Below are 27,463 nucleotides of genomic sequence, written 5' to 3' on the forward strand. Positions count from 1 at the left end.
GGCGTCCCTGACACTTTCTGGAAATGCTGTGTTGAGGAGGTCCATCAGGTCTTCGTCTCCGGCGGGAAGAGGGAGGTCTTGATAAACTTTGGAGAACCTTGCTGCTTCTCCTGTACACTCCAGACTGTTGGGTAGAAGTGAGGTGTGAAGCACTGGCACTGTGGTGTCCCGGCCATCAAAATCACTCTCCACATAACTGAGAGGTCCTGGAGAGAGAAACTCACCCATGGCTGTGTCCCAAAGTAGCGGGTTTAGGAAGTCCATGAAGCTTTGATGTCCGGCGGCAAGAGGGAGGGCTTGGTAGGTTGGAAACTGGAAGTTCTCACCACAAGGTTTGGAGATCATTGCTGCTTCTTCTGCAGCTGGGCTGGTGAGGTAGAAGTTGATGGGTAGAAATGAGGTGTTGGAAGCTGACTGACTGCAGGGTGCAGCCATCATATGAGCGATAGAATAGTAAGGCGACTGGGTGTTCGGCCACGCTCTGCCCGCACCTCGCTGTGGCTGGCTGATGTCCATAGGCCCTGCCAGGGTGTAGCTGTGGCCTGCTTCAGCCATCTTCTCCTGCAGTCTCTTTAACTTCTCGCCAACTCTTTCTGTTTTTAGCGGCATGAAGCGACTTTTCTTTTTCTTTGTTGGCTCACATGACTGATTGAGAGGTCGCGGAGAGAGCAACTTAACCATGGCTGTGTTCCTTACCTCCACCGAATCATCAGAGTCACTCAAATCCTCCCATTTCCTTTTCTCCTTCTTGCTATCAAGACCTCCAGTGTCCTCCATCCTCTGATCCAGATCTTCTTCCCCTGTCATCAGTCGGATCTTCTTCTTTCTGCCCATTCTTCTAGCTCCGTCTCGTGGTCCTCAACCTCCTTGTACAACACTGTGTTCCCCTGTACTTCTTCTTGGCTTGGCTTCTTCTTCTTACACCAGCATAAAAGGATTTATGACATCACTGATGATGTCACAATGGGTAAGGAGTTTTGACATCACTGATGATGTCACTATTATTCATTCTGTGTGACGTCACACATTCGTAGAGCCGACGAAGATGTAACATTACCTTTAAGTTACCTTAGAGTTCTAACGAAGACTAAGAAAGCTCATCATATCACTCCAGTTCCTTACACTGGTTGCCAGTGTGTCATAGAATAGATTTTAAAATACTGTTATTAGCCTATAAATCACTTAATGGCCTAGGGCCAAAATACATTGCTGAATTGCTCCCACCTAAACCTAACCTCTCCCACCCCCATGCCTAAACCTAACCTCCCCCAGACCCTAACCCTAACCCTAACCACTCCCACCCCCCACGCCTAAACCTAACCTTCCCCCAGACCCTAACGGGGGAGCAGTTGCAATGAGCGTCAAAGATGACTTCCATGGGTTTACATTGGAGTTTAGTCGGAAAGCCCAAGTCGTTTCATGGGTCGCTCAAGGGTACCGTGTTAGTAACAAGCGACGCACAAGGGACGGGACAAAGTGTCAATATGCTACACGCTCGGAGTGAGAACAGTGTTGTCAGTTCATTACATTTAATAATTTTGCTTTGGTTTGGATTTCTATTAATTATGAGGACTAGAAATATGTAGCTTCATGCTCATTTCTAGCTGCACTGATGACATTACAGCTGATGACAATCACTGATGATATCAGTAATGACATCGCAATTGTTCGAGTGACATCACTGATGACATCCCAATTGCTCGAGTGACATCACCGGTGACGTCACACTTGCGCGAGTGACATGAGTGATGACTAATTGCTCGAGTGACATCATTGATTACATCACAATTGCTGGAGCGACAGGTTTGTTCACAGCTCAACACACACTTCACACGAGCCACCATATTGTTTACTTTTTAATCAAATCTTTATTACATTTCAAAAATGTCCTATTTACTTTTTTAAATAAATCTTTATTACATTTCAAAAATGTCCTATTTACTTTTTGAAATAAATCTATTACATTTCAAAAGTGTCCTATGGTTTCCCAGCCTATTGTTTCCGGCAGCAAGCCTGCACATCTTCTAGAGAAACGATGGGTGGCTGGGGAATCCTGGTGAGTATCTTGGATAGCAGCGGATGGGACTCCAGGATCTGAGGCACCGCTGTGTTCAGCACCTCGGACAGCTCCCGTCCCTACAGGACTGGCCCATGGCTGGGTGGTTGTGACACAGGGACTCTCCAGGGAAGCCTCCACTGTCTGGCCTTGGCTCTCAGGTTCCTTTCCCACCCTCGATGACCCCCCTTGAGCCTCTTGAAGCGCTGGCACTGTGGTGGTGTCCTGGCCATCAGAAGAACCACTGTCCATATAACTGAGAAACTCCTCCATGCTGGCTTCCATGACAATGTCTGAAAGTGAGCAAACCGCCTTCATGAGGGCGTCCATGACACTTTCTGGAAATGCTGTGTTGAGGAGGTCCATCAGGTCTTCGTCTCCGGTGGGAAGAGGGAGGTCTTGATAAACTTTGGAGAACCTTGCTGCTTCTCCTGTACACTCCAGACTGTTGGGTAGAAGTGAGGTGTGAAGCACTGGCACTGTGGTGTCCCGGCCATCAAAATCACTCTCCACATGACTGAGAGGTCCTGGAGAGAGAAACTCACCCATGGCTGTGTCCCAAAGTAGCGGGTTTAGGAAGTCCATGAAGCTTTGATGTCCGGCGGCAAGAGGGAGGGCTTGGTAGGTTGGAAACTGGAAGTTCTCACCACAAGGTTTGGAGATTGCTGCTTCTTCTGCAGCTGGGCTGGTCTGGTAGAAGTTGATGGGTAGAAATGAGGTGTTGGAAGCTGACTGACTGCAGGGTGCAGCCATCATATGAGCGATAGAATAGTAAGGTGACTGGGTGTTCGGCCACGCTCTGGCCGCACCTCGCTGTGGCTGGCTGATGTCCATAGGCCCTGCCAGGGTGTAGCTGTGGCCTGCTTCAGCCATCTTCTCCTGCAGTCTCTTTAACTTCTCCCCAACTCTTTCTGTTTTTAGCGGCATGAAGCGACTTTTCTTTTTCTTTGTTGGCTCACATGACTGATTGAGAGGTCGTGGAGAGAGCAACTTAACCATGGCTGTGTTCCTTACCTCCACCGAATCATCAGAGTCACTCAAATCCTCCCATTTCCTTTTCTCCTTCTTGCTATCAAGACCTCCAGTGTCCTCCATCCTCTGATCCAGATCTTCTTCCCCTGTCATCATTTGGATCTTCTTCTTTCTGCCCATTCTTCTAGCTCCGTCTCGTGGTCCTCAACCTCCTTGTACAAGATTGTGTTCCCCTGTACTTCTTCTTGGCTAATATACACCAGCATAAAATGATTTATGACATCACTGATGATGTCACAATGGGTAAGTAGGCGTTTTGACATCACTGATGATGTCACTATTATTCATTCTGTGTGACGTCACACATTCGTAGAGCCAACGAAGATGTAACATTACCTTTAAGTTACCTTAGAGTTCTAACGAAGACTAAGAAAGCTGATCATATATATCGCTGAATTGCTCCCACGCTACGAACCGTCTAGACCTCTCAGGTCAGCAGGGTCCAGCTTATTAACTGTCTCTAGGATCAAATCAAATCATGGGAAGGCCGCATTTACCCACTATGCTTCTGCTAGCTGGAACACATTGCCTGAAGACCTCAGATCTGCCCCAACTACTTACTTTTAAAAATAGACTAAATACTTTGATGTTTACCGTCGCTTTTAACTGCTGACAGCTGTTTCTCAATCACTATTATATAATTGGTTCTAAAACATAGATGATTGTAATTACTGCTAAAAGCTGCAGGTCTGAGGGATGGTTCCGTAATATGGATTTACGCATGCGTAAGGGGAGCTTACTTGAGCCGTACTCGTTTTAAGCAAGGTTTAGAGAAAAAAAAACGGCCTGTTTGTCGACGGGCAACAGATGACGCGAGGTACAAGCGGGGGTATGCTTGGCGTCCAAACTGCAGTATAGAGGAAAAGAGGACACTGTACCCAGACCTGAGTGTTGCGCTGCAGGTCTGGGGGATGGTTACGGATATACTCACAAGAGGGTGAGGTGATGCGACAGGAGGGACGCACGCGTAAGGGGAGCTTACTAGAGCCGTACTCGTTTTAAGCAAGGTTTAGAGAAAAAAAACGGCCTGTTTGTTGACGGGCAACAGATGACGCAAGGTACAAGCGGGGGTATGCTTGGCGTCCAAACTGCAGTATAGAGGAAAAGAGGACACCGTACCCAGACCTGAGTTTTATGTGTGTGTTGTGTAGTCATGTTTCTTATATAGTCATGATGTCGGGGGACTCAATATAGATAAATTGATTTATTCTATTATGCAAACCCATTGAGTCCTCTATAAGTTTTTAGCTCTTTTTGCAACTGCTGCGCCTGTTGCTTAATGCACTTTTTATACTCTTTTTTAAAGTTTTGTTGTGATGCTTTTAAATGTCCATTTTATTCTCTTCTTTTATTCTTTTATTTTCCTGTCAACCATTTTATGTGAAGCACTTTGAATTGCCTCTGTGTATGAAATGTGCTATACAAATAAACTTGACTTGACTTGACTTAAGGAAGCACTAATTTTGAATTTTGAAATGCAAAAGTTATTGCAATACAATTTTGACAAGATAATTTAACCAAGAGCAAGTGTGGGGGTCGTTTACTGTCCTGTATGTTGACACTGTCAATTTATGATGGGTGACTTCGAAGCCTCATAAAACTCCCCGAAAGGCAAACTCCAGGGCGTCAAAGTCACCTCTTTGAAATGAGGCAGAGAGAGAGTTTACTCAATACTCACATAGTTTATGATCAACTGTATCAATCAATGAGGGGAAACATGGTGGGTAAACTACTCACCTTGGATAGTTTACCCACCTCTGTATTTACCACTACACCCCTGAATACAACACACACTGTACAGGCGAGGTGAGTCTGAGATAAAATGACCAGATCTCAAATAAAAATCAGGGACATTTCCACAGGGACAGTATATTATCATTAAAATATCCAATGTTATTATCTATTTAAATGAAAAAAGGTGACAATTCACATATTTTGACCATGGTGGTGCAGGCGGCCAACTGATATCCCTCCAAAATACCACACTACCCTGAGAAACACAGTAGAAAAATGCATGCTGTGATTTGGGATCAAAAACCTTTGAAATTTGGAGATTTCTCTGAGAATTGTATTTTTCAGCGATAGGGGTGGCAAGCACTTCTGTTCTGGAAATTGCTCAGAAACCCCCTTATTGCCAATATAATGCTATACAATCAGATAGCCTGAATTCCCTGGGTCTCTAGTTTGTGGGTCTCTAGTTTGTGGTTGTAAAGTTTCATAAGGCTGTGTTTGGGGACTTGAGGAGGAGGTTTTTAATACAGCAGTTTCACCAAGACTCCTCATTGGCCCCTAGAGGGGTGAGAGTACAGCCTCCTTCTGCTCTGCTGCCACCGTGTGGCTAGCTATAGGCCCATCATATCCACCTCCACCACACACTGTTGTTGATGCTTCCATGGCAACAGCCTTTCCGGTTACCTGGGGGGCAGGTGAGAAGCAGCCAAGAACCAGCGGAGCAGGACTCAGGAGCACTCAACACAACAAACATGAACGGCCTCTTCTCCAGGTAGGATTCACCGCTTTCCTTCATCCACACATATGGGCTGCATGATCCAGGCTAAAGATAACGGTGGACTGTTTCACAAGGGAGATAAGAAAAAGGAGGAAACAACTCTTCTTCTGCTATAGCTGCTCACCCTCAAAACAGAGGTGGCCAAACTCTTTAAAAATGACACCACAGTGGATTGTTTTAGCGTCTTACCGCCATCTATGTGTGCAACCAGAGATGTGCAGGTGAAGAGCATGGAGCAGACGGTGAGCCACGCCGAGAAGTACCTGGGCCTGTTCTGCTCTCTGCTGGCGTCTTACACCAGGAAGACGGCTAAGCTGAGGGACAGGGTGGACCAGCTGGTGGCGCAGCTCTTTCACTTCTCTGGCACAGAGGACCCGGAGCTCCGCATCGGCCTGAGGAACCTGGCTGAAGACCTGGCCATGGTGCAGGACTACAGGCAGGCTCAGGTCAGGCAGGGGTCCAAGATTTGATACAACCACGAGTCAATGAATGTAGTAACTAAAAGTTAAATGACTGACTGTGCAGAATTGCGTTTATTTCTGAGACGCAAATATTTCGAGCAATGCCACTGGCTGCTAGAATGTCATTTGGTGGAATTGTGATGGTCAAGCGGCTTGTGAGAGCAACATTATTGATTGATTGCTTATTAATTGGTTATTGATCATTATCGATAATGATCAACAACCAATTAATAAACAATCAATCAATAATTTTGCTCTCACAGGCTAATTTGTGATTACTGCAGCAGAATAACATGGAGCTAATATGATTCATTTTTAGGCCCCACAATACATATTGACACAGTATTGTGATATATTGAATTTCAATATAATATCCCATCTTTAGTCTATAGCAGAGCAATTTAGAGAGAGAGTGGCGTCAGCGGACGACCAGAATGCGTGACTCATTAGCCAATGAACAGCCAGGAAGGGGTCTCGTGCTACTTTTGAATGCTAAAATAAAGCTGATAATGTACAATTTGATTTAAAAAAAAACTTTCAGAGTACAACACAAACTGTCCATTTTGCTGCAACTCGACAGTGCTGCTTAATGCAGGACCTTACTTCCTGGAACTCTTGAAAGTAAAAAAACTGGTCCATTGGAATGAATGGAGATGTCGCGACTCTTCTATATACAGTACACGGCTGGCTCTGGTCTATAATAAACGACCATCCATACATGTATCTTCTCCAGCTCTTTAACATGCGGTTGTCGTCAAGATGAGAGTCTTTGTTCTTCACAGGTCGAGCGGCTGGAGAGTAGAGTCGTTGCTCCGCTCAAAGCCTATGGAGACATCGTCAAAAACAAAAGGGTGAGTAGCCTATGGATGTGTAACTAATGCCATGTTCCCACTACAGGCAAATCCGATTTGCTGTTAAAGTCATTAATCATCATTATCTTGATTGGTTTCCCAAATCTGATTTGGGAGAGTGTCCGCACTGCCACAAATCTGATTTGGGCAAGTGTTCAAGTCGGATCTGTGTCTCCAGACCTCCATATGTGGTTTGGGACAAGTGACACAAATCAGACTTGGAGCGTCCAGACTCATACAACCAATCTGGATAGAATCATGAATAGGTCATTAAAGTTCACAAATCAGATTTGGCCTCCTAGTCTGAACATGGCCTAACAGCTTATTCCCATGACACAAGATGAATGTTCTCTCATTACAAACATACAGACACTGCCTGGAAAAGGCGGGCATACACACACACACACACACACTCACTCACTCACTCACTCACCCACCCACTCACCCACTCACTCACTCACTCACCCATTCACCCACCCACTCACTCACTCACTCACTCACTCACTCACTCACTCACCCACTCACATGCAAACACCACAGCCTCTTGTCACCACTATGGAAAGGGGGCGTAGGTGTGTTTGAAGCTGACAGTCTTCTCATGCAGGCGGATCTGAAGAAGTTCAGCGCTGATCGGAACAGAGAAGTGAAGGAAGTGCAGAAACTGGAGAAGCTCCGGCTGAAGAACCCTGCAGACAGGCAGAGCATTGTATCCTTCCCCTATAGATATTTTACTCTCTTTAACAAGAAAGAAATTATGGCATAATTGTACCCCTATTTATCAGGGCTATAGGGATGCACGATATTTGATATTTCTTGCCGATATTTTCCAACTCTTTTGGCCGATTGCCGATAACAATATATGCGTGCATTTCTCGTTACTTATTACACTACTTTTGCATTACTTTCACCAAAATAACAGCAGCAGCAGAATGACATCGCCGCCCCGGAATCATCCCGAAAAAAGTCAGTGTAAACGGCCCTGTAACGACGCATTATGTAATAACTGCACATTATGTAATAAAATGCCAAAATGTAATAACATCTCACTTTCAATATGTAATAACGGCGCATTATGTAATAAAATGCGCAATATGTAATAAATCGCCTCAACGCAATATGTAATACCGTTTGACGCATTTTGTAATAAATTTATTACATATTGCGCAGATTATTACATATTGCGGGGGTTGCATTTTTTCTGGTTGGAAATGTAATAAGTGGCCGCATTATGTAACAAAATTAGAAAATGCACTGACTTTGTCATGGGGGGGGGGGGGTAGGCTAATAAACATATTATGTGTCAAAACCAGTCAAGCAACTATATATATATAGTTGTTATTTTAGGCTACTTTATTTGATGTTATGGCAATTATTTTACTTATTGACTGTTCTACGTTAAGGAGATACTGTGTGATACGGTGGTATGTTATGCTATTGTGTTATGTGGATATTTCATGCCTGAGTGCGAGCAATCTTGTCCCAATTTCCCCCGGGGGTGCATCAGTCCGGTAAAACCCGACTTGCATAGGAAATCCATTAAGAGTTGAGGATTGCAGTCTGTAATCTATGGATTGAGGCAGTAAATGCGGCTATGTCAACCACGCTTCTATCACTGAAATGCAAGTCGGGTTTTACCGGACTGATGCACCCCCGGGGGAAATTGGGACAAGATTGCTCGCACTCAGGCATGAAATATCCACATAACACAATAGCATAACATAACACCGTATCACACATAATGATCTCCTTAACGTAGAACAGTCAATAAGTAAAATAATTGCCATAACATCAAATAAAGTAGCCTAAAATAACAACTATAGATATATAGTTGCTTGACTGGTTTTGACACACAATATGTTTATTAGCCTACTCCCCCCCCCCCCCATGACAAAGTCAGTGCATTTTCTAATTTTGTTACATAATGCGGCCACTTATTACATTTCCAACCAGAAAAAATGCAACCCCGGCAATATGTAATAATCTGCGCAATATGTAATAAATGTATTACAAAATGCGTCAAACGGTATTACATATTGCGTTGAGGCGATTTATTACATATTGCGCATTTTATTACATAATGCGCCGTTATTACATATTGAAAGTGAGATGTTATTACATTTTGGCATTTTATTACATAATGTGCAGTTATTACATAATGCGTCGTTACACGCCCAAAATTCGAAATGTTATTCTTTTCCTTTGTTACTGTCATCTATAGTGGTTATTTGCTTAAAAATACACAATTTGATTAGGAAATGATTGTATATTTATTTAAATGTGCTTTGATAAAAAAAGAAAGAAAAAAAAGAAATCAATTTGTAACTTGTTACTTGACAAAGTAACTGGTATAATATTACTGGAAATCCCATTGGTAATAATAAGTTATATTACTGAGTTACTGCTAAAAGTAATATATTGCATGTAATATGTTACTTTTGTAATGAGCTACCCCCAACACTGCTCGTGATGGAAGGAAACTCCCTCAACAAAGACTTGAAAGTGTTTTCTTGACAACACCTTCCAGTCTCAGGTAACGTGATGAATGTAATGCGATTCCTTCACTGCAGCAGGCGTTCAAGGCGTCTCCATCAGACTACAACAAGGTAAGTGTAGTGATGATGTCTCTATAGTGGCTCTGGCTGTGTGTGTGTGTGTTGTCAATGACAGGCCGAGGTGAACGCCCAGAAGGCTACCAACAGTGCCCAGCGCAGCACCAGGCAGCTGGAGGAGACCATCAATGACTTCCAGCGACAGAAACTGGAGGACATCAAAGTCAGTCTCAAATAGACAGATGCGTACTGTACGTGCATTCTCAAACAGTGTCTTCATTGGAAAACTCACGTTGATGCATTGCTCTTTTGGCAGAGGATCTTCACCGACTTCATTACGGTGGAGATGCTGTTCCATTCCAAAGCCCTGGAGGTCTACACGCACACCTTCCAAAACCTGGAGGCCATGGACATACACAAGGATCTGGAGGTATAGCTAACTTTTTTTATTTTTTTTTATTCGGGGGAGTCTCACTGAGAGCAATGCTCTCTTTTTCAGGGGCGCCCTGTTCACATTCACACACACATTCATACCTGGAAGCTGCCCAGTACAACCACAGTCTGATCTGCTGGCCACTGAGCAGCTCAAGGGCACCTCAGTGGTGGTAATGAGGGAGGGGACAAGCGCTGCCTTTTCACTTTCCCCACCCAGATTTATCCTGCCAGTCCCGGGGATTGAACCGACGACCTTCCGGTTACAAGCTCGCTTCTCTGACGGTTGGGCCACCACTGCCCTATATATATACGTAAACATCTGTAATTTTAACCCCCTTGAAAATGGGCCAATGTTTCCGTTTTCCTTGTGTGGACGGGTTGGTTTAAGGACGCCCAGCCTGATGTGGTCTCCTTGTCTCGGCAGTTGTTCAGTGGAAGGATCAGGATGTCTGGCCCTCTGTCTGGGACCCTGGACACCCCTCTGTCCAGCCACTCCGCTTCCTCCATGACCCGCCATGCCAGCCCAGCTCGTGCCTTCACCACGGACCAGAGCTTCAGGTCGACGTTGGCCTCCACCAGGGGCCCAAACAGCAGCTTCCAGCACAGCCAGTACCCCGATACAGCCAGAAGGGTGAGCTCTTATCAAAATGTGAATGAACAACCCAATCGCCAGAATAAAATGTCGGCAATTTGTACGTTTCTGCAATCCACGGATATGTACAATCTCAACGTAAATTTGAAATAAAACGTATCCACCTTATTTTTGAATGCCCCACTGTAAAAAATAATTGTGGGTACAAGGTCCGGTTTAACGTGACTTATTGTTGCAGCTTGCCATTTCCTTTGTTATACTCGGCTGCAGACCCGAATTATAAACCGGAAACTGGAGTACCTTATCAAAGTTATAAATATAGTCACGTTATAAATAACTAACCAACGCTGGGGGTCCATATGGAAACAGTGTTACTCGAAATGGTTAAAAGTTCAATCAATTTGGTCATTCAGTGGCGTTTTACTGCCATGTAAAGTAACTATTACGCTAGCCGCTAGCATTAGCCACAGTAGCCGACTACCCACAATGCATTACGTTATCCCAGCACCCGAACAACACGGCTGTAGAGCAGAATGGCTCTGCTGTAAAATCCTCATAGACGTTTTTTAAAAGTTAAAACAGTGTAAAAAATTACACCGGAAGCGGAAGAAGCACCCATCAGGCATCATGGCAGCTAGAAATAAAGTGGATAATGTTGATATAAAGGTATCTAGATATGTGACGTGCACATTTTTGGTTCAAAAACGTTGATATTCTACGTATCTGTGCATTGCATAAATGTACAATCTAGACATTTTATTCTGACGACCAGGCTGGCTCACATCATAGTGTGAGAAGAAGCAGATTTTGTTGGTTCAGGATCGTAACACGATTAAGTGTGACTTTGTGGCCTTACTTCATCCGCAGCCCCGTACCAGGACCCTCCAGCGCCAGAGAGAAGTGGAGGAGGAAGAGGAGGAAGAGGAGGAGGAAGAAGAAGAAGAAGAAGAAGAAGAAGAAGAGGAAGAGTTATATGAGTCAGAGATAGAGGAGGCACAGCACACCAGGCAGTCTTATGCTGCTCAATATGTTCAGAAACACAGACAGCAAAATTAGCATGCACGCACGCACACGCACACACACACACACACACACACACACACACACACACACACACACACACCACACACACACACACACACACACACATACAGACACACACACACACACACACACACACACACACACACACACACACACACACACACACACACACACACACACAGTCCACAGTCCAGCACTGTAAAATGTTTGCATTCATTATGTAGTTTGTACCATGCTGAGAGCATGTGAGAGGTGCTGATGACTGCATAGCTCTGTCTCCCTTCAGCAGCACGCGCTGTTCCTTTAATGTGTCATCCTTACACATTAGCCAGTAGCCAGCCTACACAAAAGAGATGTCAAATGTGTCTAGAATGTTTTGAAACAAATATCATACTTGTGGAGCTTTGTTCATTGTGCTCAGCTGGGATGGAAAATGCACATCTGAAATAATTCCAAATAATAAACAACTCTCTCGTTTTTTAAATTGTCGAAGCTTCAGGCCATAAATGTTGAAATTGATATGAAAAATCCACTTAAACAACCTTTCATTAGGCTACTAAAGGGTCACCTTTCTTACTGTGGATAACACTAGCAGCAGGGCTGTGGGAAGTGAGGGTGCTGCAGGTGCTGCAGCATCCTCTGCTGTTTTGTATTGGAATTGCAGTGTCAATAAAATATATATTATATATGATTAAAATGTGTTTTATATGTTTTATAATGCAATATTTAGGGTTTATGAGCAAAGCAAAGAGGGTGATGTTATTTTTTATGTTTGGTTTATAATAATAAGATAATAAAATGTAATAATAAGTTCAGTGTTTCTGCCTGTGTTGCTGTCTGTTGTAGTGTAAAACGACCTAAAGGGAGAGAAGGTGGTGACATGAAAGTGTCACCACCCTTAAGCAGCCTCTGCTTAAAATGACTTCTAGTGGTCTGTTCTCACTCAACATGTTAAAGTGTTAGCATGTTAGCATACACCTGCTTCTGCAGTGATTCTCAACCTTTTTCATCAAGCCAAGGACCCCTATTTATTAGTCCACATTGTGACAGTCTGACAGAGCCCCATTGGAAGTTAACCTGACACTGCCAGATGGATGTAGTTTGGTTCACATTTGTTTCACAGCCTGACATCTGTCACAATTGAATTTGTGGAACAATGCCGCCCCCATCTGGCGGAGTCAGGTTAATTGGAAGTGTCTCTGACCCAAATCTGAGAGTATTCTTTATTGTTAGATTATGTCCAGAAGACGAGTAGGCTATCTGTATTGTTGGTATAAACATAACAGAAGCTGTGACTGTTCTAGAGTATCTGTGTTGTAGGTAGAGAGATAACAGAGAAACTGTGATCAAAACAGCCAGTCTTCTACATTATCTAATTGTGTTAGCTTATTGTAAATTAAATGGTGAAGATAACTTTGCTGGGGACCCCCTCGAACCCCCTCAAGGACCCTTGGTGGTCCCTGGACTCCACGTTGAGACTGAACCACTGCTGTGCAGTTGCACCATAATCTTAGTCTGTCTGATGTTATAGTCTTTCCAAATACTATGGGAAACTGCTAGATATTATGTCAATAACCGTATCCTTACATAACCAATGTGTTCAAACACTGCACTGGTTGAAATCGTACAAATCGGACAGTGAATGACAGCTGTGTCTCGTCAAGTTAGACCATACGCAGAGTGAGGCCGGAAATCGAACAATTTCGCCTTCAAAATAAAGGGTTAGCTTGTCACTAAAAATCGATTCGATTGTAGTCATTTCCCCACGTTGTCTAGTGCAAGTTTAGTATTTGTGTATCTTGCTCGGGCCTTTACGCTGCTATGACAAATACATTTTTGGACAAATAAAGTATATTTGGTTTTGCTCTCAAATGTTCACCAACAAAAGTTTAATTTTTAGTTGCGACCGGAAGTGTCGTGTTAATTCTGCCAAACCTCACACTCTTCCCTGCTGGCTGATCTCGTTCAGGCAGACACAGACAGGCACTCACTGGACGCAGTTCCATTCATCCGTGCGTCATATTTACCGGTTACCGCGACCCGGCATTGTCCGTTTGAAGTACCCCCCAAGACAGACATGTCAGGCTCAGCTACCCCGACCCCGCCGGCCGAGGCTATGGGGACCGATGGGTGTATCTCCCCGGCATACAAACCTTTCAAACCCGAGGAGCACGGCCTGGAGCGTGGATTCCGCCTCACAGCCTTCTCGGACCTGAAGGGATGAGGCTGCAAGGTCCCGCAGGAGGCTCTGCTCAAACTCCTAGCGGGACTGGAGCCCGACCGGTCCGCCGCTGCAGCGAAGGCCGGGGACCAAGCCTCGGAGTTCGACCAACAACCGCCGGGCCCTCGATTGGGTAAGGCAAAGGGGAACCAACCACCACCAGCCAGGCATGGTGCTGTAACATGTAACGTAACACATTACAGTAGCAAGGCTGTCTGGAGTTAGCATAGCTAAGCTAGCCTTGTTACAATGCATAGGGATTAGGAACGTTGTTGTAGCTATAACCATGCTAACCCTATGGCACTTCACTTGACAGGTGCACAGCTTTGGACCAAATAAACGTTAACATAGCACTGAGTCTATTTGTCTTGAACGACTAAAAATGCTGCATAATCTTGCAGCCTTCATAGCCTCTAACGTTATATCTCATAATGATGAGGTAACAAGTAGTATCTCATAACAATGAATAGCATCTCATAATTATGTCATAGTCTTATTTCATAAATATGACTTAGCATCACATCATTTTGAGATAGTATCGCATAAGATAAATACCTTATGAGCTACTATCACAAAATTATGTGATGCTAAGTCATATCATCATCATCATCAGTCAGTATATAAATGGGAGCTAGGGCTCTGTCTGTCTGTCTGTTTCTCTGTCCCACTGATTACATCTTCAGTGATGTCATAAATTCACTCGCACACTGATGACATCAGTGATGTCACAAATTCACTCACACACAAGGCTATTATAGTTCAGTGATTATGTCACTGATTACATCAGTGATGCCATAAATTCAATGTCATCAGTGATATCATCAGTGATTATGTCATCAGTTATGATGTCATCAGTGATGTCATCAGTCTGACTGAGGAGGCTCACAAGAGAGACTGAGGGAGAGGGCTGGGAGGAGAGGGGGAGAGAGACTGAGGGAGACGCGCGCCAATAGGGCAGGCAAGGCCACACAGCAGCCGAGCTGCGGGCAAGGCCGCGCAGCTGCGAACGTGAGCCGCAGGACGGGCGAGGCCGTGACTAGGAATTGAGCGCCTAGTTTATGAAATACTATCTCATAATGATGAGATGCTAAGTCATAACTACTTAGCATCTCACAATTATGAGATACAAAGTCACACTACTGTATTGAGAGAAAAAAGTCACTTAATGATGATCCAGATGGCAGAAACAGCAGGCCATATATAACTATACAATGAGTTTAACATACAAATAAATAGACTAACGTTGTTACTGCTTATGAACTGTTAGCTAATAAGTGGACATAAGTTCACCTAACTATGGTAGTTGTCAAATTGTCAGGCGAAGTACTGTATGATTCAGCAGGAACGTTTATGATGCGTTGGGTTTGGGTGCAGAGTTCATCACGCATTCTTTATTGGTAAATATATACATGTTTTCACCTGTTAAGATGTTTTGCAAGTCTATATAAGTGGGAATGACTGTCAGGGTCAGAACTGTGACCAATCATGTGGTGGGTGGGGAGCTGGAAATGATTAAATCAGTGGAACGATGGTTTGTAGTAGCAAGGTAGGGTGCACTGCAGGCACATACTGTAGACATGCCTTCCCCAGAGCAATCTAGTAGAGAGAGTGGCGTCAGCGCAGGACCAAAATGCGTGACTCAGTAGCCAATGAATAGCCAGGAAGGCGGGGGCTCGCGTGAAGTTTGAACGCTAAAATACAGCTGATAATATAAACTTTGATTCTTGAAGCGTCTGACCCTTTCAAAGGACATCATCACAAACGGTCCATTTTGCTGCAACTCGACAGCGCTGCTTAATCCAGAACCTTACTTCCTGGAACTCTTGAGAGTAAAAAAACGGGTCCATTGGAGTCAATGGAGATGTCGCGACTCTTCTATATACACGGCTCTGGCCTACCCTAATGTGTGTGTGTTGTGATGCGTTTTCAGGCATAGGGATGGACTCCTGTGTGACCCCGCTGAGGCACGGGGGGCTCTCCCTGGTCCAGACCACTGACTTCTTCTACCCCCTGGTGGAGGATCCTTACATGATGGTGAGTTATTGGCAGGAGTTTCCCTCATCATATATAAACACACCTCAAGCACTCTGCCAAAGTATGAGCTGAAACACAACACCTTCAAATGAGGATTCCAGGAAGGAAGTGGGGCTGTTGTGAAAAAAATTGCTCAGTAACTTCTAGTAATAATCTATTTGTGTCATGGTAAATAAATACCAATAAGAGATGCACGAGACATCCACACACATGATTGTATTTCGGTAGCTGTTTATGGTTAATCAAATTTGGTGTGTAGAACCAATCATGTTCTCCACACATTTTTTTTTGTAAATGTGTATCTACTGAGGTAATTTATCTTAATTTTTTCGTGGCAGTGGAGGATGCTATTTCAGCTTTGGGTTGCCTCTGTTCTTATTCCAGTATCTGTAACTGTAACCTGTTACAGGTTCTCGATACTTTTGTTCTAGTCATTTCCCCAGTACTTGTTAGTGCAGTCTTTCCGCATCTTTGCTGAATGCATGTCGGAAAACGTGCAGTACGCATGATGTATGTAACTGTCCAGTTACAATTGCATTACCTTTGCAATGTATGCGAGTGTTATGTGAGTTTTCCAGAGTGGCAGAAGCGGTATAAAGGAGAAGCTCCCGAGATTCCTCCTGAGAGTTGTATTTATTCAGAGTGACCCTTCTGCCCTTATTCCCCTTATTCACCACGCGCGCTTTTTCTCTCTTCCGCGTCAGACGCAATTGTATTTGTTCTTCCGGTTCAGCGTTAGCCGGCCGGCCGGTTGGATTGTAAACTGTAAAACTATGGATGACGTTTGGCAACATTCACTGTGGTCAACTTCAGTGACATGCTCATAGCGTTACTGCTGCGAGGAGCCGAGGGCTGTACCCGGTCGACATTTAACGTTGGTTACAAAAGCACGTCGACAGTGTTTTCTCACTGCCAGTACAGCAGGGGTTGACGAATAGTCCACTAGCTAGTCCGACCGGTCAGCACAGCCAGTCCTCGCTGCTCATTAAAAAAATTCCAAATAGGCGTTATTCTGGACTGGTCACATATTTGGAATGTTTGTTTTTTTGCTTGAAAACAGCTTTTTGGCAAGTCTAAAAATGATAAAGGTGGTAGTAATCTACTTCCGGGTCTAAAACGGAACAACGATTACAAAATGACGTTATGCAGAAGCGTCCTGATATGGGCAAATGATAAGGTGAATAGACGGCTTCCACTTGACAACTTGAAACATTCTCGATTACCCCCCCAGCTTACGTCCTGTTGCAGTGTTTGCTAACACAATAACTGACACGACATACGCTAGCTAGGTTCCAAACTGTTGCCTAGAAACACAATTCTGTAAAAAAACGTCTATACAATCAGCGTCGGCACACAGATGTGTTATATGACTTGTGCTCAAGGGATCAATTAAAGCACCATGACTTCACCTATTTCATGTCTCTCTCTCTCACTCTCCCCCTTCCTCCCTCTCTCTCCCTTTCACTCTCTCCCTCCCTCTTTCTCTCTCCCTCTCTCACTCCCCCTCTCTCTCCTCTCAGGGCAGGATAGCGTGTGCAAACGTCCTCAGTGATCTCTACGCCATGGGCATCACAGAATGTGACAACATGCTGATGCTGCTGAGCGTCAGCCAGAAGATGAACGACAAGGTAGCCGCGCGCGTTTGTTCGAAGGCGTCGACCATTCCTGTATTTATCGACGCCGACATCGTGATTCCACTCCTCGTCCACCTTAGGGCGAATATCACGAGCGTCATGTGTTTGTTGATTTTATTTCGCTGACATCAAATCATCCTTCTTTGATTTAAATGATTTCAAGTGATGTTCTGCATGTGTGAACCAGGAGCGTGAGCGCGTGATGCCGCTGGTGATGCGAGGGTTTCGTGACGCGGCGGAGGAGGGCGGGACTTCGGTGACGGGCGGCCAGACTGTGGTCAACCCCTGGATCATCGTCGGAGGAGTGGCTTCAGTCGTCTGCCAGCCTAACGAGTTCATTATGTGAGTTTGTTATAAGGTTTCTTTATTAGTACCAAAGACAATGGGATTTCAGGCAAGACGACCCAACTTCAACTCACTTTCTGTCATTTTGGCGGGAGCGTTTTGCCCTTCGTTTTCCACGGACACGCCCACTTAGGAGGTTTTCGGCCGGTCTGAGTCTATTGGAGTCAATGGGAAAAGTCAACGTGATCTCAGATTATGACAGATTCTTTTGCCCCCATATTCATTAAAGTAAATATTCGGCCCAATTCTCCCAAGCCACATATCTTCAGAGTGACCCTTCTACCCTTATTCACCACGCCCACTTTTTCTCTCTTCCGTGTCAGACGCAATTGTATTTGTTCTTCCGGTTCAGCGTTAGCCGGGCCGGCCGGTTGGATTGTAAACTGTAAACTATGGATGACGTTTGGCAACATTCACTGTGGTCAACTTCAGTGACATGCTCATAACGTTACTGCTGCGAGGAGCCGATGGCTGTACCCGGTCGACATTTAACGTTGGTTACAAAAGCACGTCGACAGTGTTTTCTCACTGCCAGTACAGCAGGGGTTGACGGATAGTCCACTAGCTAGTCCGACCGGTCAGCACAGCCAGTCCTCGCTGCTCATTAAAAAAATTCCAAATAGGCGTTATTCTGGACTGGTCACATATTTGGAATGTTTGTTCACATATCTTCAGAATATTCGGACACTAAGATGGCATTTTTCAGACCGACAGATCAGGAGAAAAATAAACTTGTTCAAGACCTGTCTCTATCTGAGCAACACACTATCGCAAGATTTGGCAACAGGAACTCATGTTAGCAGGGAGCGATGAAACGTGAAGTTTCTTCTTTGTCTCAACATTTTCACAACAAGACAACCGACGTCTGCTATATCCTCCCCTCCCCCTCCTCCTCTCCGCTCTACCGCTTCTCTGAACTGGGGATAGGGTGCGCTTGTTTAATGCCACCCGCGGGTCGCGGATGAGTGGAGTTGGCCATTTTTTTTATTATTAAATCTGCAAAATTTTAATTTGAACAGATAATTCATCACGATGGTCAGATGTAGAAGGCTCAGAGGTCGATGGGGGGTCGGCACATCGACGATGGTCGATGACATCGTCCATCGTGCCAAACCTACCACTGCTAGCTGCCGCATGAACACACACACACACACACACACACACTAGAGCTGTGCATCTTCACTGATCTCACGATTCGATACGATTCGATTATACAAGTCAACGATTCGATTCGATTCGATTATACGATGCATCTCGATGCATCTCCGATGCATCTCGATGCATCACGATGCATCTTAAATCGAGGCATCACTTTTTCCGCAATACATGATTTATTTTTTCTCACTTTCTTTTTTCTCACTGTGTGGCTACTTTTAAAATAAAAGTGCATTTGGAATTGCATTGTATTATGATCCATAATTAAAATAAACAACTGCATGTACTTACATTCTATTTTATTTGATTATTAAAAAAAAAAAAAAAAAAAAAAAAAAAAAAAAAAAAAAATTTAATAATCGATTTTTGATATTTGTTAATCGATTCAGAATCGTCCTATTAAGCATCGCGATGCATCTCTGAATCGATTATTTTCGACAGCTCTAACACACACACACACACACACTTCACATTCTTATTATAGGATTGTCCACTTGGGGGAAATTTGTTTTAGACTCAGATGTTGCACGTGTATAATTGCCTCCATAAACAAACATACTTGTAACAAAACAGCACACAGCAAATCAACCCAGTTACATCTTGCACGCACCTACCACATTATTTCACACCTCTCCTTGCACATTCCACATATTGCACATGTCACTTATTGCAGCGGTAAAACAGTTAGTGTCTTGTAAGGCCGTGAGGGTTGGGCACATTGTGTGCGTGAACGAAAATGAAAGAAAGGCAATCTTATTGCACACACCACTCATTGCATAATTCCACATGAGTGGAAGTTATTTACCGCCAAATAGCGCCGTGTTTGATGTGACTATATTTGGGTGATCAATTCGCAATTCTGCATTTTCCTAACGTTTATTCACCTCGCACTCTGTGTGTAACGGCCTTTACACTGTGGGATATCATCAGGCTGCTCAATGCATTCCAGGTGTTATTTTGTGATCACAAGCTGGTTAACTAGCTTGTGAATATTAGGGTGTGTATATGATCATTGCCATGCCTGTTGCTCGAAACACAACATGTCCTGTGTGGTTGTTTGTTTTGCATCGTCGAGGCTCCTGCCAGTGGAGATATGAGCTGCACGTATGATTGCTGAATGCTCATCAATCAAAAAAAATCAGCTGATTCTGGAAGAATCCTTTCGGCCAGATATTTGCAGAAACCAGAAGTAGCCTTCCGAAAAACAAAGTGAACCCAGACATGCAAGATAACATCACCACTCGCTTTAACACTTTTAAAGTGCTTTAGGCTGGAATTTTCACCTCCTCTCACCTGTGTGTGTGTGTGTGTGTGTGTGTGTGTGTGTGTGTGTGTGTGTGTGTGTGTGTGTCTGTGTGTGTGTCTGTGTGTGTGTGTGTCTGTCTGTGTGTGTGTGTGTGTGTGTGTGTGTGCGTTGCAGGCCAGACGGCGCTGTACCAGGCGACGTGTTGGTTCTCACCAAACCTTTGGGGACGCAGGTGGCGGTCAACGCTCACCAGTGGCTCGAGCAGGTCAGTCTGAGTCAATACAAACTGTGCTGCTCAGGTAACCCTCTCTGGTTCCCAGCAGGTGTCGAGTTGTGTCAGGGCTGCTGACCTATTAAACGCTTCGCAGCTTCAATCGATCGCCATTGCTAATCTATTTCCAAATCAGTATTGTCGAATGCTTAATTTTTCTTCTTAAAGGTCCCATTCCGTGCAAAAGCTGTTTTTACTTGTAAAGGCATATATACTGCTGTCAGCCCTCCCTGTAATGAGTGGTCACAACCTCAGAACTGCCACAGTTGGATTTGTCCCTATCCAGCTTCCCCCTGCAGTCTCCTCCAAGCCACACCCCCAAACGCTTCATTTGCCCAGAGGGGATTTGGGACGTCACGAGCTTCCTCACGCATACTGCGCGGGTCTCTCTCACACAAGCTACCTGCACCATTTTGTCTATAGCCACAAAATTAACACTTCTAGCTGGAGCGACGCCAACTGTACGTGATCCAGCAACTGCAGAGGTGCATTCGGTAAGTCTAGGCATTTTGAGATGTCCTCTTTAGCGTAGTAACCGTTAAGTTAACGATAACTCGCAACCTCGCGTGCTGGTCCACAGACGCTAATCTGATTGGCCGCTGGGAGCCTGGGGCGGGCTCTCCCTCAGCGGCCAATGGGAACTGTTAGTTCTGAATATATTATAGAAACAGACCATTCTTGGGAAGCGACGAGATGAGGAAGTGAGAACTCCGTCACAACAAACGGGGTTGCTATATTTTCGACAAATTAATCCAGAATCATGTTTTATGGACCAGAGACACACGTTTTTAAGAGGTTACAGCTGCACGAATTGGGACCTTTAAATGTATTTATAAATAGTAATCCAACATTATTCTTTATTATGCATCAACAATCATTATTATTACTTATTCTCTTAGACGAGGACATTGTATCTCACAGCTCTCATCTAACATTACTTACCAGCACTAAAACTGAGACAGTTTGACCATGCAGCCACCAGGGGCTACTGTACATAATGAGCAAATTCCTTTTTATGGGCTATGGCTGTCATTTATTTGATGTGCTTATTGTATTGCACATTTTCTATCCATTTTCATTTCAATAAAAAGGGAAATCCTTGAAGTCTGATTGTTCTCCTCGCCTCTCATTGAGGCCATTTACACCTGGCGTTAACATGCGTTTTCTGCCATCTGATTGCAATCTTTCATTCATTTCCTTTATTTTACCAGGTAGATTATTGAGAACACATTCTCTTTTACAATAATGACCTGGCCAAGAGGGCATAGAGGCATACACAAAAATAGAATCAATACAAATAAAAACAAATATAAACAGTGTTAAAAAAGCATTTAGCACAAAAAAGTCACACACAGCAAGTCTTAGACTTAACAGACAGGGCAGACAAAACATACAGGTAGTGCAGGGTTAGGAGGCGGGGCAGGGGAGTCAGGACAATTGGCAATTGCAAACATGTTAAAAATGACTTCAATATACTGCCAAAGGCAGCCAGGTCAACAAACTGGTCCAGCTGAAGTGATCTGTTGAGCCCATTCCAAGCAGATGCAGCAGCAGAGTGGAATGCTTTGCTACCAAAGGAGTTCTTGGTTTTGGGGACGGCGAGAGTGATGACCGCGTTGGATCTGAGGTTGTAAGTAGATGTGGAGATGTGCAGAAGATTGGATAGATAGGCTGGGGTGTGTCCAGTGAGTGCTTTGTAGATCAGGGTGTACCAATGTGACTCACGTCTGGCTTGGAGAGAGGTGAGGCTTATTTGACTGTAAAGAGAGCAGTGGTGAGTACGGTAGGCAGCTCCGGTGGCGAATCTGATGGCTGAGTGGTAGAGGGTATCCAGTTTGGCAAGCGTGGTTTTTGAAGCATGTTGGTAAATGACATCACCATAATCAAAGGCGGGAAGAATGCATGATTTGAAAATGGAGATTCTGGAGGAGTGAGTAAAGCAGAGTTTGTATCTGATGGCAGAAATGGTTGCCCTCTCAATCCGCATAAAGTTGCTGTATCCAGATTGAGAGGACACATTGCATTTACACTTGTGTTCAATGTGTACACAATGCATCCCTGACCACCTCCGGAGGTGGTTTGGCCGATCAGATTGCAATCCTTCTTCAATGCGTTTTGGGGGTGTTTACACCTGGCATGTCAAGTGATAAAACACAATCTGATTGCAATCTGATCACAGAAAACGCATGTTAGCGCCAGGTGTAAATGGCCTCATTGTTACTACGTGCCCCGCACTCCCGGCGAAGCTTTGAATCTATTCGAATACTTGTCACTTAAGCTTTGGGGACAGCCATAGAGTTGTGTCATTGAAACATTTCAGTGCTCAAGGTTGATTGAATTCTCCACTTGGCACACTCTGGGTGGCTCAGTGGGTAGCACTGCTGCCTCACAGCAAGAAGGTCCCGGGTTCGAACCCCGGTCCGTCCCAGATCCTTTCTGTGTGGAGTTTGCATGTTCTCCCCGTGTTGGTGTGGGTTTTCTCCGGGTGCTCCGGTTTCCTCCCATCATCAAAGACATGTATGTTAGGGTCAATACTCCTGTCAAAGACATGTATGTTAGGGTTATTACTCCTGTCAAAGACATGTATGTTAGGGTTAATAGTCCTGTCAAAGACATGTATGTTAGGGTTAAGACTCCTGTCAAAGACATGTATGTTAGGGTCAATACTCCTGTCAAAGACATGTATGTTAGGGTTAAGACTCCTGTCAAAGACATGTATGTTAGGGTTAATACTCCTGTCAAAGACATGTATGTTAGGGTTAAGACTCCTGTCAAAGACATGTATGTTAGGGTCAATACTCCTGTCAAAGACATGTATGTTAGGGTTAAGACTCCTGTCAAAGACATGCATGTTAGGGTTATTACTCCTGTCAAAGACATGTATGTTAGGGTCAATACTCCTGTCAAAGACATGTATGTTAGGGTTAAGACTCCTGTCAAAGACATGTATGTTAGGGTCAATACTCCTGTCAAAGACATGTATGTTAGGGTTAAGACTCCTGTCAAAGACATGCATGTTAGGGTTATTACTCCTGTCAAAGACATGTATGTTAGGGTCAATTACTCCTGTCAAAGACATGTATGTTAGGGTTAAGACTCCTGTCAAAGACATGTATGTTAGGGTTAATACTCCTGTCGAAGACATGTATGTTAGGGTTAAGACTCCTGTCAAAGACATGTATGTTAGGGTTAATACTCCTGTCAGTGCACCTGACCAAGGCACTGGCAAAAGAACTGGAGTTGGTCCCCCGGGCGCTGCACTACGGCTGCCCACTGCTCCTAGTTCTAGGAAGGTTCCTAGTAGAGGATGGGTCAAATGCTGAGGATGAATTTCCCCATGGGGATAAATAAAGGATAAGTTAACTTAACTTACCTTAACCTCTGAAACTGTGTCTCCATTTCCATCGCTTTGCCGTCACCAGCCGGAAAGGTGGAACAAGATCAAGCTGGTGGTCAGCAAGGAGGATGTGAAGGAGGCCTATCAGGAAGCCATGTTCTCCATGGCAACGCTGAACCGCACCGGTAAATTAACGTTTTGACTTCTGTGTGTGACGTCTTCCCGTTCTTGTGTAAACTTGTCTTGACTTTTGTTTTGTTTTGTCTTGACTGTAAAATACTTTGTAAACTTTGATTTAGAAAAAAAAAAAAGCGCTGTGCAAATATAGAGGCAAAGTGACCGCCTACTTCCTGCTTCAGCACTGTAGCAGAGATTTTCATCTGCATTTTATTTTCCCATAGACAATTCGGAAAATACTTAAATACTACTTAATACTAAAAATTGTTTTACTTGTTCAAACCGAACGGTTCAGTAACATTTAGAAACAGGAGAGACCACATAACATTTCACTCTGACCAAAATGTAAAAAAGTTGTGGATTTAAAGAAAATATTTTTTTCTATGTTTTTTTAAGTTTTGGTCTGAGTGAAATGTTCTATGGTCTCTCCCGATTCGAAATATATCTGAACCGTTTGGTTTGACCAAGTAAAACGATTTTTATAAACATTTTACGAATTGTCTATGGGAAAATAAATGGCTGATAAAAATCTCTGGTACAGCGCTGAAGCAGGAAGTGACGTTCACTTTGCCTCTCTACAAAGTGAGATAGTTGTAAGATCATTGTTATTACAGTATTTGTGTTTGTGTCTGCAGCGGCGGGCCTAATGCACAAGTTCCAGGCCCACGCGGCCACAGACGTGACGGGCTTCGGGCTGTTGGGGCACGCGAACAACTTGGCGCAGCAGCAGCAGAACGAGGTGGCCTTCGTCATCCACAACCTCCCAATCATAGCCAAGATGGCCGCCATCAGCAAAGCCTGTGGCAACGTGTTCAACCTGGTTCAGGGCACGTCAGCTGAGACTTCTGGTATGAACCTCTAGACAAACAAAACACTGAATATTTGTCGAATTTCAGTAGTAACAGTTGACTTATTGTTAACTTTTGTTATAAATAAACAAATTGTCTTATTTCTATGTCCTTGACCCAAAGCAGTCTGAAAACATGCATGCCTTTATTTCCAGGTCTGAGGTTAGACTGAGATGGCTTTTAGAAAGCTGATATCAATCATGTTGAAGTGAAGGTGCTGATAGTTCAGTATCTTTAAATTTAAAGTTAAAAAAATTTAAATGTAAAGTTTTCATGCCAAAAATGACAAATATTCAGAGTTCCCCCAGAATCATATTCTAAGAGGATGGAAAAGCCTCTTGATAGCATAACCATCATGTCACTTAACTCTTTGTTAAAGCCCTAAACTAATGCTATTCCTGTAGGTGGTTTAGCTAGCTGTCAGAAGATCAAACTATCATATTGGGAAGTGGGTGACATCCACTGGCTGATTTTGAATATATTAATAATAATTATTATTATGATTAATAATATTCTCTCCTCCGCTCTGCAGGCGGGCTGCTGGTGTGTCTGCCCAGAGAGCAGGCGGCGAAGTTCTGCTCGGAGATGAAGAGCCAGGGCTCCGGGTTCGGAGGTCAGGGGGCGGCGGGCGGCGCGTGGATCATCGGAATCGTCGAGAAAGGCGACCGCCGCGCTCGCATCATCGACAAGCCCCGCATCATCGAGGTCCCGCCCCGAGGAAGCCAGGCAACCAATCACGACAACAGCACTGCCAGTCCCGCCCCAAGCCCAAATCTGTCATAAACACTACTGCCCCTCTGGTGTGTGTGTGTGTGTCTGTGTGTGTGTGTGTGTGTGTGTGTGTGTGTGTGTGTGTGTGTGTGTGTGTGTGTGTGTGTGTGTGTGTGTGTGTGTGTGTGTGTGTGTGTGTGTGTGTGTGTGTGTGTGTACTGTACGTGTGCGTGTGCGTGTGCGTGCGTGTGCGTGTGTGTGAGAGAGTTTGCTCATGCTGTTCATCTCATCATCTCATCCCCCCTTCAGCCGAAAAGGTTGAGCGCAAACGGACCAAATCACCATCATCTCCTGCTGGTGAGAATGGGAATGACAGCATTATTTATCATGAATTTTTACTTTTATCTGCCCCCCTTTTCTTTCATCTCCCTTTGCTTCCTCCTTACAGACAACTGTGTGCATACATTTATCCCATTGCACAAAAAAAGAAAAGTATTCTCTGCAAAGTGATTATTTCAATTGCAAAGACGAAACATTCCAAAATGTTACTTGCCAAATTCAGTGAACGATGGAAAATATTAGCCTGGTTAAGCCCACCCTGATCATGTGACCTCACATTCTGTTTTGTCCTGCTGATCGGTCTGGCCACCCGGGCCCGCCCACAGCCATTTCCAGAAATGACAAAGTCCACTGGCCAATCAGAGACGCCGCTGGCAAAACAGTCCCGACGCTCCGAGTGGCGGAGCGCGCTCCTCTCACAAACCGGACCCTTTGTAAAAGCCGAAATTTCATTGAACAGCCGCGCTCCCATTTGAGTGTCGAGCGCCCGATTTAATTTTACGAACGCACCCAATATGGCGGCTCCAGAAGCAACGAGCAGCAACGTTAACGGTGGTAGAGTAAACGCAGCCGTGAGTGCAGTTATTGCAGGAATAGACTCAATGACAATTAAACAAGAACAAGAGCATACACCAGCAGAGTTCTTCCGAGTGGATTTCAATTGGATTTGGAGACGCCGATTAGCTGAAGGAGTTTGTCTGTCAAGGCGAGTACACGCCCACCCACGGAAATCACCGTGGGCGGGCTGGAGGTCAGACTGACCCGCAGGAACCAAAAGGAATATGTCTTCACGTGATCACTATGATTTTAGCAGGCTATGAAAATATGAGTGGAAGTGTGTCGAGTGTTATAGGGGGGTGTGGCTGTGTGGGAGGGGAATAGGGTTTTTTGTCCTTTTTTTAAGTGATTGATATGAATTGATGTCTCATGTTTGTGATTGTATCTTGTGGGAAAAAATGGTCCCATCAGCCATGGCACACCCTGGCTCCGCCCACATGTCCCAGAGGGAGGGTTGAGCAGCTTCCTCTGGACCAACGGGCGGCGTTTTGGGATGCCACCTCTGTCAGCCGATTGGCTGTTCCAGCACCAAGTCCCTCCCCCCTCCTGTTTATGAAACTCTGCCTTGTAAACCCCAGCCAGTGGGGGAAGGCAGAGTGGATGTTTGCCTTGGGATGGGGGTCGGCCTTGGTTCCTGGAGGTCTGAAGCTGTTTATGTTTGTAGATTCCCCTGCTTTTCACAATCAATAAAACCTTCATCAACTCAAACTGTTGGGTGTGTGAAATGTGTAGTAGATGAGCTACATTTTGATCTTGTAATTTGGCTCAACAGCTCTCGAGAAAATAAATACCCCTTTCAGTGGCTCCCCGAGTGAGCTTGGGGGACTGCCAATGCACCTTGAGGGGGTTCCAGCAAAGCAAACAAGTCTAATTTCATAACATTTAATTCATTAAACATATCAGTTAGCAAATGTTTGACAATGAATCCTCCAATTTTAGGTTTTGTTCTCACCACTTTCATCACCCGCACATATAAACATCATCACATATGGGATCTCTGGGAGGAAATCATTAGTCTATAATGGTGGTCTGCAGGCTGTAGCCTAGTGTGTTTATTT

At 44.5% G+C, this 27,463-nt stretch overlaps 2 protein-coding genes across 2 annotated transcripts; both read left to right on the plus strand.

Annotated features, from left to right (window-relative positions):
• Positions 1 to 5,571: 5,571 nt before the first annotated feature.
• On the plus strand, positions 5,572 to 11,541 carry LOC310794941 (CBY1-interacting BAR domain-containing protein 2-like; the record flags this gene model as incomplete). Its single annotated transcript, XM_083656973.1, has 9 exons — positions 5,572 to 5,591; positions 5,809 to 6,043; positions 6,841 to 6,909; positions 7,514 to 7,615; positions 9,477 to 9,512; positions 9,577 to 9,681; positions 9,775 to 9,888; positions 10,318 to 10,524; positions 11,353 to 11,541. 9 exons carry the CDS (start codon positions 5,572 to 5,574, stop codon positions 11,539 to 11,541), a joined length of 1,077 nt encoding a protein of 358 aa, XP_083513099.1.
• A 1,968-nt stretch (positions 11,542 to 13,509) lies between these two features.
• On the plus strand, positions 13,510 to 27,103 carry sephs3 (selenophosphate synthetase 3). Its single transcript, XM_083656363.1, has 8 exons — positions 13,510 to 13,883; positions 15,681 to 15,784; positions 17,305 to 17,412; positions 17,606 to 17,760; positions 20,339 to 20,429; positions 23,858 to 23,957; positions 24,585 to 24,797; positions 25,330 to 27,103. The coding sequence occupies exons 1-8, from the start codon at positions 13,607 to 13,609 to the stop codon at positions 25,578 to 25,580; spliced, it is 1,299 nt and encodes a 432-aa protein (XP_083512489.1). The 5' UTR covers positions 13,510 to 13,606; the 3' UTR covers positions 25,581 to 27,103.
• The last annotated feature ends 360 nt before the right edge of the window (positions 27,104 to 27,463 follow it).

Source organism: Poromitra crassiceps (genome assembly GCF_964638095.1).
Source record: "Poromitra crassiceps genome assembly, chromosome: 20".
In the NCBI taxonomy this organism is placed as follows: Eukaryota; Metazoa; Chordata; class Actinopteri; order Beryciformes; family Melamphaidae; genus Poromitra; species Poromitra crassiceps.